At 36.9% G+C, this 15,720-nt stretch overlaps 2 protein-coding genes across 2 annotated transcripts in view; one reads left to right on the forward strand and one right to left on the reverse strand.

Moving 5' to 3' along the window:
- LOC115210788 (protein disulfide-isomerase TMX3) overlaps positions 1-179 on the reverse strand; it is a 125,631-nt gene extending 125,452 nt beyond the window's left edge. The window contains exon 1 of the mRNA XM_029779521.2: positions 29-179. Within this exon, the coding sequence (XP_029635381.1) occupies positions 29-62 (34 nt within the window). The 5' untranslated portion in view covers positions 63-179. The remainder of the gene's footprint in view (positions 1-28) is intronic.
- On the forward strand, positions 166-15,217 carry LOC115213360 (prefoldin subunit 4). Its single transcript, XM_029782305.2, has 4 exons — positions 166-303; positions 2,920-3,024; positions 8,989-9,059; positions 14,916-15,217. Exons 1-4 carry the CDS (start codon positions 280-282, stop codon positions 15,115-15,117), a joined length of 402 nt encoding a protein of 133 aa, XP_029638165.1. The 5' UTR covers positions 166-279; the 3' UTR covers positions 15,118-15,217.
- The last annotated feature ends 503 nt before the right edge of the window (positions 15,218-15,720 follow it).

Below are 15,720 nucleotides of genomic sequence, written 5' to 3' on the forward strand. Positions count from 1 at the left end.
AGAACAAGATAAAAAATATTTCTCTCACCGCTTAACACCGATAGAAAAGCAGCAAGCACCATCTTCAGCACTATAAACACAACAGGACCGAAACACAACTAATATTTTTATTTCGAAAATTTTTCAAAATCGAATATAAGGAAATAATTTTAGGTAAATAATTATTAGTCTATTATTTTAAAATTATTGGAAGTAATGAATGTGTAATTTTGGCATTTTTAATAAAAACATTGATTTTTATCATATTCACTCCCTTTTAAGAAGCATTAACTTTTTAAAATGGCTGCGACAATGAAAAATGCGGTGAGACAACTTTAATACACACTTCTTTGATATTCTGTTTTCAATAATAACGTATTTTCAAAATCTTATTTGAATCGTCAACTATATAAATATCATTGCAAGAGGGAAATCAGAATTTGTCATTCATTTCCATGCTCACTCTCATCCCTCTCCTGGCAAACTCTTCATTCATCTGTTTGATTCGTCAGTAAAATTGTTTCGCATCATTTACACACCAGGAATATCTATGAAAATAAAATCTTTTTCCAAAATGTTATATTTTATATCAATATAAGATACACATTTCCTAATAACTAATTTTACTATATGATCACAAGTAAACTAATTCATTCTGAGATCAATCTGCTTTTAGGTTTGATATTTTCCTGACAGCTATGCTAAGACGACAATATATATATATATATATATATATATATATGTGTGTGTGTGTACTAATTCCACTTCAATTTTCCACGAGTTGAAACTATGCGAAATCAGTTGATTAGCTCTTTATTATTAACAATAATGAGCTACAACTCCTGAATCTATCAAATGTGATATTTCATTTTTTTTTTTTTTTTTTTCGACTAATGTTATCAGCGGACAGAAATTGTTATAATCAGTTACTGTAATTTTTATGAATGTGATGCATCTAAGTATCCAGAAAATTGTTAAACCTAGTGAAGTGGGGTGACATGATAGTTTAGGGTCTAAGATATGTAATATAGCTAGTTGAAAATCTCGCTGAGATTATCCAAGCGGTTAGACAAGACGCCCTTCATGGATGTTTACAATTTAAAAGCAACGAGAAAAAGAGAAAAAACCCCAATGAGATCAGTTAACCAAAATTTTTGGAAAATAAAAACGATGCAGTTGAGAGCATCAACATGGTCTTTAGTTCCTATTAATTGCTTTTAGTGGAGTTGCCTCCCTTGCCTGAATTTCTATAGGCTTTCTTTTTAATTTTTAAATCCTTGGAGTATGTCTTGTCTACTAACTGCAGGATTCATTGAAGTTATCTAAGACTCAACTCTGCTTGCATTTAGTATGCGGAACGCTTTCCTCGGGTGTTTTACCTCAGTTATATTGTTTATATAGGGTACCGAACGAACTCTATAGTTACGCCCCTTTGAGTTCTGCGTTCAACTGTTCAGGTTGATGAATAAATACCAGTTAATGTACTGGATCAATTCAGTCAAGTAACCACTTCTCTACAAAAAAAAAAAAAAACTCATCCATGTATGAAAGAAAGTTCTTCAAAAGATTTGATCTGGTAAAAAATGTTGCTGACAGACTTTGATTACTTCTACACTTTTAAGAAATATGACTATCCAATTCATTCATTAAATCCAACATATTTGATATGCCATCATTCAGCCTGGAATCACTACATGCAGTAGTTTGTTGTATCTGTTATTATGTAGTCATGATCAGATTTGAAGTGTAAAGTTGAACACATAGATGTTAATATTTTAATTGAGGAAAATATTTTCCTTTTCAGGAATATGTGATAGAGTATAATTAAGAATGGTAATGGTGAAGCATTACATAATATCGATAGGAACCAGTATACATTGTATAACATATTAATATTATAGCACGACCTTCGAACTTTAGGTCTCACTGAGGAAATGACTAGAGACCGAAGTATGCTGTGCGTGAGAAAACCCGGCAGGACAAGTGAGACCATAACCCGTGGCCTTCTACATGGGATGTAGCCAGCCCACTTATGCATACCTTCCCTTCTTGGGACACAAAACTCTACTTGTGAAGACCTGTTGAGGCAAGTGAGAATCAGAATCGAAATCGATCAATGGAAATTGCAGCCGAGATACCAGTGCCGGTGGCACGTAAGAGAACCATCCGAACGTGGCCATTGCCAGCGCCACCCCGACTGGCCTTGTGCCGGTGGCACGTAAAAAGCACCATCCGTTCGTGGCCATTGCCAGCACCGCCCAGCTGGTCTCGTGCCGGTGGCACGTAAAAAGCACCATCCGTTCATGGCCATTGCCAGCCTCGCCTGGCCCCCGTGCCAGTGGCACATAAAAAGCACCATCCGATCGTGGTCGTTTGCCAGACTCGTCTGGCACCTGTGCCGGTGGCACATAAAAAGTACCCACTACACTCTTGGAGTGGTTGGCGTTAGGAATGGCATCCAGCCGTAGAAACATAGCCAGATCAAACTGGGCCTGGTGCAGCCTTCTGGCTTCCCAGACCCCAGATGAACCATCCAACCCATGCTAGCATGGAAAGCAGACGCTAAACGATGATGATGATGAAGGTGGCTAGCTAGCAGAATTGTTATCATGTTAGACAAAATGCTTAGCTGCAAAATGACCAGCTTTACGTTCTAGGTTCAAATTCTGCTGGGGTCAGCTTCGCCTTTTGTTTTTTGAAGGTCGATAAAATAAGTACCAGTTGAGTACTGGGGTCCATGTAATTGACTTACAGCCTCCTCCAAAATTACTGACCTTGTGCCAAAATTTGAAACCAGTGTATATAATACTGGTTAGAAGTAAGGATTTTGTTAAATCTCTGTGATAAAATTTGTTTAAAATATTGGACCAGCAATATACTGGAATGTACAGTGTTATGATGTAGTTTATATTTTATAAGAAAAATATTCTATTGTTGCAGGAAAGTGACGTGCATGTTACTTTTGAAGACCAGCAGAAGATCAACAAATTTGCTCGGCATAATGCTAAACTTCAAGATCTGAAAGATGAGGTTACTTTAGAAAAGGTAAAGGAAATAAATTTTTGATTTTATCTAATACATCATTGCAGTTTCAAATGTAAAAGTTTAATTGCCCACTAACCTAAGTACACAGTATTGTTTAGTAGTGTCAAGGCAGCGAGTTGGTCGAATCAATAATAATGTGTTGGACAAAATGCTTGGCAGCATTTCTTCTGGTTCATTACATTTTGAATTCAGATTTCAATGAGGTCAGCTTAGCTTTTCAGGGTCAATAAAATAAGTACCAGTTAAGCACTAGAGTCAATGTAATAAACTAAACCCACTCCTTTCCCCAAATTTCATGCCCTGTGCTTTTAGGAAGAATTATTTGGTAGTATTATATTCAGTTCCTTCAAATATAATAGGTGTTATATCAGTTGATTGATAATCAGATAGGTGTAAGGGATGGAAAGAAATTATCATTGTTTCTTTTATCAACTTTCCATTATATTATTGATTCCTCTGTATACTTTCTTGTAATAAAAGAATTTTAGACATTTTAAGACACCTGAACATTTTTTCTTTCACTGTAGCATCATTTGAAAGTATCTCCTTCACATACCTTGTTTACCTCCTCTTTAAGGTTACTTTGTTTAGATAGCCATCAGGTGTAAAGTTACAGCTGTAATATAAATAATAGTTACTTGGTTGTAATTTCCTCTTTCAGTCTCTTTCTTAGAATATATTTCGCCAACTAAAACTTATTTAAATCCACATGAAATTCAATTGTTAGCAGTGGATTGGCAGGATGGTTAAAGCATCAAAATCTTTTTGTTGTATTTGTTATCTATATTGGGAGTTCAAATCCCTCCGAAGTCACCTTTGCCTTTTCATCCTTTTGAAATTGATAAAATAGAATCAAGTTCTGAGAGATTGGTATAAATGGCTGTTCTCTACTCCAAATTTCTGGCCTTATGCCAATATTAGAAACCATTACTATTTTTGTAAATTCGAATGTGTATTCGAATGCTATGTTCTCAAGGGGAAATAACCTCATCTTCAATTGGAGGAGGTGGTAACCGTCAGAGAAAGGATGAAATAAAAGCAATAAGATGTTATGCTTTAATATTTATTACATTGTAACTAACGTTAAAAGTTATCTTTAGAATCTTTAACATAATGAAACGTAGTTATAAAAATGTACAAACTTGTGAATCAAAGTAACAGTAAGAAAATTTAGAGAACAGAATTTCCATGGGCCCCAATAGTTATTATATTAAATGTAAATGGAAGATATTTTGATTTTAGCAACAAGATTTTTTTCAAACAAAAAAAAACACTATGAAGCATATGTAAGAAGTATGAATGTTGCATGGTTGAGAGACAAGGACATTAGATATGAAGGACAGAGAGATTTGAGTATTAAATTTCATGAAAAGCAGAACACAAGTAAATTGAGAAATTAGCTGGACATTATAGATTAGAGGGAATACTACATTTGTACAGATTATAAAATGAATGATAATGTGTACTTTGTGTGGTTAGATCTAAGGATATGGCCACATCATCGTCTTCATTTAACATCCATTTTCCATGCTGGCGTGGGTTGGACAGCTTGATAGGAACTGGTGAGGCCAGGGTGTCACACCAGGTTCCATATTCTATTTTGGCTTAGCTTCTACAGCTGGATGCCCTTCCTAATGCCAACCACATTACAGAGTGTACTGGGTACTTTTTATATGACACCATCATAGTTGCTTTTCAAGTGGCATCAGCACCAGTGCTTTTTACATAGGACTTCGGTTTTAGGATCTCAGTTCTGTTGTGGTTGGCAGGTATTCTCAAGTATAACAATGCACGACATATCTCAGTCCTTAGAATGCAAATCTATCCAACACTTGTGTGCATGGAAACTTGGATTTTAAAGCCAGGAAGAAAAGTAAACCACTTAACTGTAAAATAGGAGCAGGGCTTATTTGTTCAGTAAGGTAAACCTGAGTTAATAAGTTCCTTTCTCAGGGATTTATTCTATGAGATAAATAGTCCAGTTCTTTAATATCACAACCATTGCGCTTCATCTTTGTTATTTAACATTTTAAAAGCATGAAGAAGAAAAATAAATTATTTTTTCTGATGAGGGTTTATTTAGAAAGATACCTTTGATCACTTAGAAAAAGTAACTTTCCATCTTCCACTCATAACTGATGAATCATGGCAAAATCTTCCCTACTTAGTTTAAGAAATAAAAGTCTCTCATAGCTTTTACTACTTCACATAAATATTTAGAAATTTCCATTCCCTCACCATGAGACTGATCTTGGTGTCTTTTACTGCAAATTTAATATTCCTAAACCTATTGCCTGGGAGAACAATTTTCTTGCTGAGAATTTTATGGAAATTTTGATTTAACTGAAATATTACGCTTGAACATTAATTTTTTTTTAACCAGACACCTATAGAGAAAAAGAAACAAAGAACTGGCCAGCTTTCATACCTGTCCTAGCCAAATAAGGAACAAACACTATACATTCAATGGCACAAAATTTGGTCAAAATACAGAAAGCCTTTTACTAGTTTATAAACTGTATATTATCTCTATCCTAACAATTATCTACTTCTTATATAATATGAAAATTAAGAATAGTTTTAGCTGATATTTGAAAACATTTGATGTGAGAGAAAGAAAATCAAATTATTATAAAGAATGATGATGTGCGAAGATATATTGCAAATGTGGGCAAGAAAAATTAGCAATGGCTATTAATTAGGCCTGGGATGTTCAAGTGTATAATTGTAACTGAATTGTTAAGACTGATTTAAGAAATGAATCTATGGAAGAGCAGTTATGTAATTTTGTATGCTTGAAAATCCAATCATTCAAATAAAAAGTTTCAATAGGTGAAGCAATTTGGACACATGATCATCAGGCTGGATAAAGACTTATTCGAACAGAATTCTGTTCTGGTACTTTATTTTGTTAGCCTTTGCTCGTCAAAGCACCAAGCTACTGGATATATTAAGTACAACATAAATATCACTGGTATCCAATCAGTGTCAGTGTGAAGACACATGGAAACAAACACACACACACACATATATATATATATATATATATATATATATATATAAATATATATATCGGGAGCATTAACCTCCGAAAATCTGCAGAAAACAACTTCCGTCACTTTCCAGGGGGAAAAACTAGAAGTAGTTGATAGCTTCCGTTATCTAGGTGACCAAGTCGGTAGTGGGGGTGGGTGCGCTGAAAGTGTAACTGCTAGAATAAGAATAGCCTGGGCAAAGTTTAGGGAGCTCTTACCCCTGCTGGTGACTAAAGGCCTCTCGCTCAGAGTAAAAGGCAGACTGTATGATGCATGTGTACGAACAGCCATGCTACATGGCAGTGAAACATGGGCCGTGACTGCTGAGGACATGCGTAAGCTCGTGAGGAATGAAGCCAGTATGCTCCGATGGATGTGTAATGTCAGTGTACATACTCGACAGAGCGTTAGCACCTTGAGAGAAATGTTGTACCTAAGAAGCATCAGTTGTGGTGTGCAAGAGAGACGATTGCGCTGGTATGGTCATGTGGCGAGAATGGATGAAGATAGGTGTGTGAGAAAGTGCCAATCCCTAGCAGTTGAGGGAACCCGTGGAAGAAGTAGACCCAGGAAAACCTGGGACGAGGTGGTGAAGCACGACCTTCGAACTTTAGGCCTCACTGAGGAAATGACCAGCGACCGAGACCTTTGGAAATATTCTGTACGTGAGAAGACCAGGCAGGACAAGTGAGCCCAGCCCACTTATGAATGCCTTTCCTCCCTTGGACACAAAGACCTGTTGAGGCAAGCGAAGTCGATATAGAACCTCATCCGACGACAGGCACCCATGCCAACCCCCTTTGCTTGCGAAGACATGTTGGGGCAAGCGAAAGCGAAATCGAAATCGAATTGAACCAGCCAGGATCCCTGGTCTGGTGGTACGTAAAAAGCACTATCCGACTCGTGGCCGATGCCAGCGCCGCCTCCACTGGCTTCCGTGCCCGTGGCACGTAAAATACACCAATCCGACCGTACGACAGGCACCCATGCCAACCCCCTTTGCTTGCGAAGACATGTTGGGGCAAGCGAAAGCGAAATCGAAATCGAATTGAACCAGCCAGGATCCCTGGTCTGGTGGTACGTAAAAAGCACTATCCGACTCGTGGCCGATGCCAGCGCCGCCTCCACTGGCTTCCGTGCCCGTGGCACGTAAAATACACCAATCCGACCGTACGACAGGCACCCATGCCAACCCCCTTTGCTTGCGAAGACATGTTGGGGCAAGCGAAATCGAAATCGAATTGAACCAGCCAGGATCCCTGGTCTGGTGGTACGTAAAAAGCACTATCCGACTCGTGGCCGATGCCAGCACCGCCTCGACTGGCTTCCGTGCCGGTGGCACATAAAATACACCAATCCGACCGTGGCCGTTGCCAGCCTCGCCTGGCACCTGTGCAGGTGGCACGTAAAAAGCACCCACTACACTCACGGAGTGGTTGGCGTTAGGAAGGGCATCCAGCTGTAGAAACATTGCCAGATAAGACTGGAGCCTGGTGCAGCCTTCTGGCTTCCCAGATCCCCGGTCGAACCGTCCAACCCATGCTAGCATGGAGAACGGACGTTAAACGATGATGATGATGAATCTCTCTAATTTAGAGATATAAATATGATTATTATCATCTCCATTGCTATTATTAATGTCATCTACTGCCTCCACTATAGACTGCATAACTAGCTGACTAAGAATATTCAGCAACAACCATAAAAAGAATGACTATATGGTTAAAGTGTCCAGTTGAGATTATGGTTTAGGGTTCACTCCCTCAACATGAATGCTGTTGGCTGGTGTCTTCTACTATAGCCAGGTTCTTGTGAGTGAAATTTGGTAGAGGTTTGTTATACAGGGTGGGTCAAAAGTCACGCACAATATAAGTGCAATACACTCTGGAATTGTCAAATTTTCTATAATAGGATGAAATAAATAAAATAATGATGAATATACATGTATTTGTTCATGATCAACAACATGAATAATAATAATGATTTCAAATTTTGGCTCAAGGCCAAGAAGTTTGTGGAAAGGGCAAGTCGATTACACTGACCCCAGTATCCAACTGGTACTTATTATTGACCCTGAAAAGGATGAAAGGCAAAGTCAACCTCAGCAGAATCTGAACTCAGAACATAAAGACAGACAAAATGCCACTAAGCATTTTGCCTGGCGTGCTAACAATAATAATAATGATGATGATGATAATGATAACAAATAAAATGTCAAATGTTTTGGTGCATGACTTTTGACCCACCCTGTATATGTGTGTGTGTGAAAATGTATATTTCCCTTGTCTTGATATCTGCTCAAATTGTAAACAAGAGTCACCATTGTAAAATGGTGTCATTCATCTACTACTGTCCTCAACAAAAGTATGCCTAATGATTGAGGTGTTTGTTGTTTGAAGGACAAGGGAGATGAGGGCTGGCAACAGGAAGAGCATCTGAGTTGTTGGAGTAGAAAAAACTCTCACTTGATCCATGCAAGCTTGGAAAAATGAGCATTAAAAAAATAATGATGATGTATCAGCTGATTGATTAATTCAAATTTCTCCTGTGTTCCCCTTTGATGTATATAGACCCTATTGATTTCATAGGCTTATATATCGAGATTTTCAGAAATAAGCATTTCTTTGATTTCTCTTCTTTTTTACATGAGAAATGTTAGCAGTTAATTCATTTATGATCCATTATCTTGTGGAACTAGAAATTGGATAAGAAATAGTTTGACGAACCCAATTTGAAAAAATGGTTTTTGGTATGTGCTCTCAAGTGTAAATCAGTAATACATTCACTTGGCAAACCATAATTACATGATTCAAATGATGTCTGTGCTTTTATTTCTCATTTTGATGTTAGACTACTTATAAAGTCTCATATCACTTTACGCTGGAAATCTTAGCTGTTAATTCATACATTTTCTTTTCTTATTTTTCAGAAACTGTTACAAAATTTAGAAGATGCACTTGATGAATTGCTTCTTTTAGAAGACAATGACAAACCAATTCCATATCCTCTTTTTATGCTATAAATGCAGTGTAATTTTTAATTGTGTTAACCATCTTCAATGTTACCATACAGTGAAATAGGTATTCTTAAATATCATTTACTGTTTTTTACCCCTTTTGATACCAATCCGTCTGAGACTGGCTGTAGTTCTATGACACAAACTTACTGTTTTAAAGTAATCTGAATTATAATCATCCATCAAAATTTTATGTTAATTTGTTCCAGACACCAGCTTAATAATTGAGAAAGTTATATTATAATATTCTTCAATAGGCATAAGAGTGGCTGTGTGGTAAGTAGCTTGCTTACGAACCACATGGTTCCGGGTTCAGTCCCACTGTGTCGCAATTTGGGCAAGTGTCTTCTACTATAGCCTCAGGCTGACCAAAGCCTTGTGAGTAGATTTGGTAGATGGAAACTGAAAGAAGCCCGTTGTATATATGTATATATATGTGTATGTATGTATTTGTGTGTCTGTGATTGTCCCCCCAACATCGCTTGACAACTGATACTATTGTGTTTACATCTCTGTAACTTAGCGGTTTGGCAAAGAGACCAATAGAATAAGTACCAGGCTTACAAAGAATAAGTCCCGGGGTCAATTTGCTCGACTAAAGGTGGTGCTCCAGCATGGCCACAGTCAACTGACTGAAACAAGTAAAAGAGTAAAGAGTATTTCGTTTTGTGTAGAACCAAAGAGAATATTTTAGTATTGTTAGTTTGCATGTTTAGAGTAGTAGATTGGCAGAATCTATAGAACATCAGACAAAATCCCTTGCTAGGAAGGAATTTCAACCGTGTTTCGTGGTTTGCTACCGCAACAGCTCCTTTATAGGATCTAGTTAGCTCAAGACATCATCAGGAGGAACCACGTCGAGTTTCGGCCCCTACTCCTATACCGTTTTGACGTGGCGGGGGCCCCTATTTCGGAGTTGTCTTCAGCTCTGGTGTTGGGTGCATGTCTTCTTTCTTCTGTTCCTTGACCTCTTAGTTACATCCTTTTATATTCTAAGTTCAAATCCCAGTGAGGTCAACTTTGTCATTCATCCCTCAAGTGTCAATAAAATAAGTACCGGTCAAGCGCAGGGATTAACAGTGAGCTGGCAGAATCATTAACATGCTAGGCAAAATGCTTAGTGGCATTTCATCCATCTTTATGTACTCTGAGTTCAAATGCCACTGGGGTCAACTTTGCCTTTCATCCTTTCAAGATCAAATAAAATAAGTATCAGTTGAACACTGGAATTAATGTATTTTACTTAGCCCTCCTCCAAAAATGCTGGCCTTGTACCAAAATTTGCAACCAATAATATCAATTATTTCTCCCTTTCTTCTCTACAAGCTTTGTGCCTGTTAGAAATTACTAATTATCTTTCTGTCTAGCGTTCTTTCTCATTGCCTTCTAATCCTTTTTACATTCAGATTATGTGTTGTTATTAGTACCACTAATATGTTAATACCTTTTATCTAGTGTTCAGCATTTGCTTCTGTCTTAAATACTGATTTAATACATCTGATGTTCTTCTGATTTTCCACATTTCTTTTTGAGACTTGTGTCTTTTTATTCCTAAATACTTATATCATAATTGTCATTTAATGTCTGTATTCAGTGTTAGCATTGGCTGGACAGTTCAGCAGAATCCAACAAACCACAGGGCTGCATTGACTTCCAGTGTCAGTTTTGCCATTGTTTGTACAGTTGGATGCCTTTCCTAACCACTTTACAGAGTGTAGTGGATAGTGGGTACTGGCACTTGTGAGGTCACCAAGTAACTCTCAAGACTAGACCCTCTCAACTGAATGGGGGTGCAATACTGAGAGAGGTGGCTTTGTGTCAGGTGTTGGGAAGCTAAAGTATGATATAGATCCAGGAACGAGTGTCTTACTGTTGAAGAGATACATGACTACCCCTCCAGAAAAGGAGAAAGGATGGTAGGGATGAGGTATCAGGGTGTATCCTCAAGGTAGAAAAAAGTGGATAAAGAGAGAATAGAGATGACTTCCATTTTTATTTAACTTTTTATCTCTTTATAGATTTCCTCTTTTTAAGATAGTCTTTGACACATCGTTCCATATCCATTCTTGACTTTTGTACTTTTTGTAATAAGGCCAACTCATCATCAACATATAATCAGTAATCATTTACAGAGAGCTGTTTAATGGCCAGTCATTTTGTAACAGTTATATCTGCTGACAATTTGATCACTGAGACTGCTGTGCAGAAGTGTCTCTTCAATTCTCACCCAACCTCCACAAAACTATATAATTGTTTCTTACCAACTCTTGACTTATTTGGCAAACTGATATTTGAAGAACCTATGATAATATAATGGAATTATTATTTACAGCCATAATTTTTTTTATCAAACATTCTTATTCCAGTAATAATAAACACACACACTGGTTCGATCCTTTATTGTTATTGTTCAGTATTGTTCATGTTGTTGTTTCTCTTTTCTTTCTCTTTTTTTTTTTGTCAAATTATTATTTCATCGCATTGTTGCAGTCTTTTCAGTGACGTATCGGTCTGAGATGAGTGTATGAATGTGTGTGTGTTTATACGTATGTCTGTGCATCCATGTGTGTGTGTGTGTGTGTGTGTTTTAAATATTGACTTATGTAATTTTTCATACACATAAAGTAGCGGTTTTGGTTTCCTCTTTGTTTTCTTCGCAAACCTGTTCAGCCATATGACATTTCTCTCAAAGACAGTTAAACCGTCTTCTTTGTTTGATAAATGTTGAATAAATTGATGTCTATCTGTGCATGAGTATGAGCATGTGTGTCTGTGAGCATAGGTCTGTGACTCGGTGTGTCTTTGTGTGTATGTTTGTGCATTTGTATGTAAGTTCCAGTGTGTACATGTGTACATCTGTATGCATGTGAGCATGAGGACATGTCTCCTTGTGTGTGTGCATCCATAGGTCTTTGTAAGGCCTATGCTTATTGAGAGTATTTACTACTCAAAACCAGTCGTGTTTCATTTATGAAGACTGGCTCCCGTATCTGTCATAGTGATGAATCATCTGGGTGTCAAGACAGGATTTCTATGCTAATCCAGTTCAGTACACCACCATGTTGTTCTTTGGCTTGCTTGTAGAGCATCAAGGCTTGTATTTGATCCCTGTACTCCTTCCCAGCCAAACTTCTCGCCGTTTCACCTATGTATGCAGTCTTCCGGTTTTTACAATCACCATCCATGCAGTTTATTCAGTAAACTACATTTCTAGTTTTGCAATTGACACCAGGATTATATTTGCACACTACACAGTTCTCCTCTTTCTGAAAAGGTATGTTTTGCATATTATTGACCTGATGGATCTCCCTGGTTTTTCCATGAATTTTGTGTTCAACTTAGTATCCTTCAGGATTTTGCTAAACTTATGGGCTAGTTCCCTGTGTGGTGTGGCTTCTACAAACATCACGCCTTGGATATTGTCAGCATTGTACCATGTGTTCTTTTTGTTCGTTTTATCATAAATTCTTTGTATTTTATTCCACTGCTTACTACGGTACCTAGGTTGTGTTCCATCGACATCCTTATTTACAATCTCTTCATTTTCTTGCTTGCCCCTTGTACACTTGGATACTATCTTTCTGGTTGTATCCCAAAAATTGCATGAAATGCATGAAGTCTTGTGTGTGTTTCTGTTTCTCCCAGGGTTTTCACAGAGGGGATATGTTTTTCATTATTCTGACTAAGTCAGCTATTAATATATTAATTTTCACATTGTGTGATAGAGCCAAAGTCTTGTGGATTACATACTTCAAGGACATGGGTTTCATATGGTGTGAGTGGAGAATTTGAACTTTGTTATTAATAGTTTCTAGCCAAAACTCTGCATCGAGGACTGGAAGTCTTTTGTTTGGGTGCCTTGTTGGGTAATGTATAGTTACCCTGATGCTTTGGTGTATGGAATTAGCTAATCGCTGGATGCTTTCCATCATGATCCTCTTGTTTTCTTCAGTCTGACTGTTCAATGATATCTTGACTATGATGTTGATGTCATCCACATATTTCCCATACATTCTGATTGCTACTGAGCATTCCTCAAGAGTTTTCTGTTCCACCAGGTCATGAATAGGCCCGCCACATCCCCAGTCACACTGACACCAATGGCTTCCCACTGGGCTTATATATATAGCTTCTCATTGAATTTAACTATATGGTTCTGTAGGATGGTCTTTAGACTTGCACCCACTGCATGTGCAATCATTTTCCGTGTCTGGACGTTATCCCCTGGGTTGCGAGTGGATGCATTCCATCCACTCCAGCTCTCTGCAGTTTTTCGTAGCTGCTGATATGATTGTGGGTGGTCTACCTCATTCCAACCTGGTGGGGCAGAATCTACTTAGGTCATGATGATACAAGTATTCTCTATCGTAAACGAGCTTCAGGAGAAGGCCCGGTTCCCTCATGTTCACCTCGCTGAAGTCTACTTTGCTCTCAGAAATAATTTCTACAGCAAAGTCAATGTCAAAAGATGGATAGAGTGATACCACATCCATACTACCTACTACACAATCTGTCAGGTTGTGAGAATGGTTACATTCATTAACCCTGCTGAGGAGGTCTTCTGTACTTTCACAAACACCAGGAGACTTCTCAGTAAGTGGTTTAACACTTGCAAGAGGAAGTATGATAGCCTATAATTGCTGGCAATATTGGCACTACAAAGTACCTATAGTTGAAGGGTTTGAAATTTTAAAGACTGTATCCTAATTTTCTTTGTTTTATTTTTTTTCCAAGTGAAGTGAAAGATAAGTGACTTCATGAAAAATATGTTTCAGTTCAGATTCCTTGCAAGCTTTTAAAGTATTTCTGGGATTTTGTTATTATTGATGTTATAAAATATATATTGGCCATTGCCAGTACCGCCAGACTGGCCCTTGCACTGGTGGCACGTAAAAACACCCACTACACTCTCAAAGTGGTTGGCATTAGGAAGGGCATCCAGCTTTAGAAACTCTGCCAGATCAGATTGGAGCTTGGTGCAGCCTTCTGGTTCGCCAGTCCTCAGTCAAATCGTCCAACCCATGCTAGCATGGAAAGCGGACGTTAAATGATGATGATGATATTAGTAACAAAGGCAGTACTGAGAGGTAATATTTATTCCCACTTAAACATGGATGTTCTATTGGAACAAACTTTACTGCAGTAGATATTGGCTTTTGGTGCAAAATGCACACTTGTTTGTTGGTGGAAATTTATTTCCCCACTAGCAATATAAGCAAGAGTGCATTTTTGCTCTGAAAGCTTCACTCATAGTAAAGTTTGTTCTAACAGAACATCTACATTTAAATAGAAATACATATTATTGATGTTGTTTGGAGACTGTGACATAGCGGTATTTAGTCTCACTCTGCTTTGGATAACTTTGCCTTGTTATATCTTTGGAATATTTGGAATATATAAGAAACTGTACTTCAGATTTAAAACTTTGCACTAATGTGGTTACTATTCATATATAATTTTTATCTTTAGCAATTTCCAGAATGTTAAACTACCCAGGAGCCAGAACCATTATTTATTCCTTCTTGAAGCAATTATGATCAGCTCCTTATTATTCCAATTATGTTCATTAAAAATGCAATCAGAAAATTATCATCTTTTGGGTTTGTAATCCATTATATAACTATTTACCAGAAATTGCTTGTGCTGTTCTTAGACTTATTTTCAGTTTTTCATTTTGAGTATTCTCTAGTGTGAATACTTGAAAAATATTAGAATTTATTTCATAATGATTTATTTCAAATATTAATTTGTCCCTAATTATAATTTTTTTAGTTCTCATTTTTATTGCCCATCTAAAATTTTCAAGTTTCTTTATTAAAACATTCCTTAACTCTGCTCACTTATCAAATTGGAGAAGTATTTTTACAGTTGAGTATTGATGCTGCCAATTCCAAATTAGAGGAAGACAAGAAAAAAGCTGAGACAACCATTACCAACCTTGAACAAGAATGTGAAACCCATAAAGCTGTTCTCTCAGACCTGAAGGTGCAATTGTATGCCAAGTTTGGAAACAATATCAATTTAGAAGCTGAGGAAGAATAGTATTAAACTTAATAATTTAATTGTCTTATGTATTTGAAATATATTTCTGAACTTTTTGTCTTTATTTTGTACATTAAAAAATAAATGAATAAAATTATTATTTAAATTTCCTGCTTTTCTTTTATCCATGAAGTTATTTTAAACACACTCAGAACTTTAGCTGATGCACTGAAATTGTTCTCCATCAAACTAGAAATTATATTTTCTGATGTAAACTTTGATACACAGATAAGTTTCTACATACATTTAAGATTTTTCACTATAGATAAATGAAACATCTACAACAGGCCCTATAGAGATTGGAACTTACTGGGCTCCTTATGTAACATATAAGAAATTTATAAGAATTGTAGTCCATACAAAATGAGAAGGAAAGATGTTCATTATGTATTAATGATGGATTCCTAGTTAAAAGTAGAAAATATTCATATAAACTTGTATTTGAAATTTCACTTTATAAAAACAAACTAACAAAGAAAACCACCACATGGTTGTTTGTCTACAAGCAATAGAAAATAAATTTTCCTCAAATCATACCCTATCACATTGAAATAGGAAAGATAATTGATTGGATAATGCAACAACCCTATTATATATTCAAAT

This window comes from Octopus sinensis, linkage group LG1 (assembly GCF_006345805.1).
Source record: "Octopus sinensis linkage group LG1, ASM634580v1, whole genome shotgun sequence".
Taxonomy (NCBI): domain Eukaryota; kingdom Metazoa; phylum Mollusca; class Cephalopoda; order Octopoda; family Octopodidae; genus Octopus; species Octopus sinensis.

What these genes read in the sequence shown, in the direction of transcription:
- LOC115213360 (XM_029782305.2), top strand. Translation starts at nt 280, where the DNA reads ATGGCTGCGACAATGAAAAATGCG. An exon ending in CTGCGACAATGAAAAATGCG is followed by an intron (nt 304 to 2,919) that starts GTGAGACAACTT and finishes CTATTGTTGCAG; the next exon opens with GAAAGTGACGTGCATGTTAC. An exon ending in ATGAGGTTACTTTAGAAAAG is followed by an intron (nt 3,025 to 8,988) that starts GTAAAGGAAATA and finishes CTTATTTTTCAG; the next exon opens with AAACTGTTACAAAATTTAGA.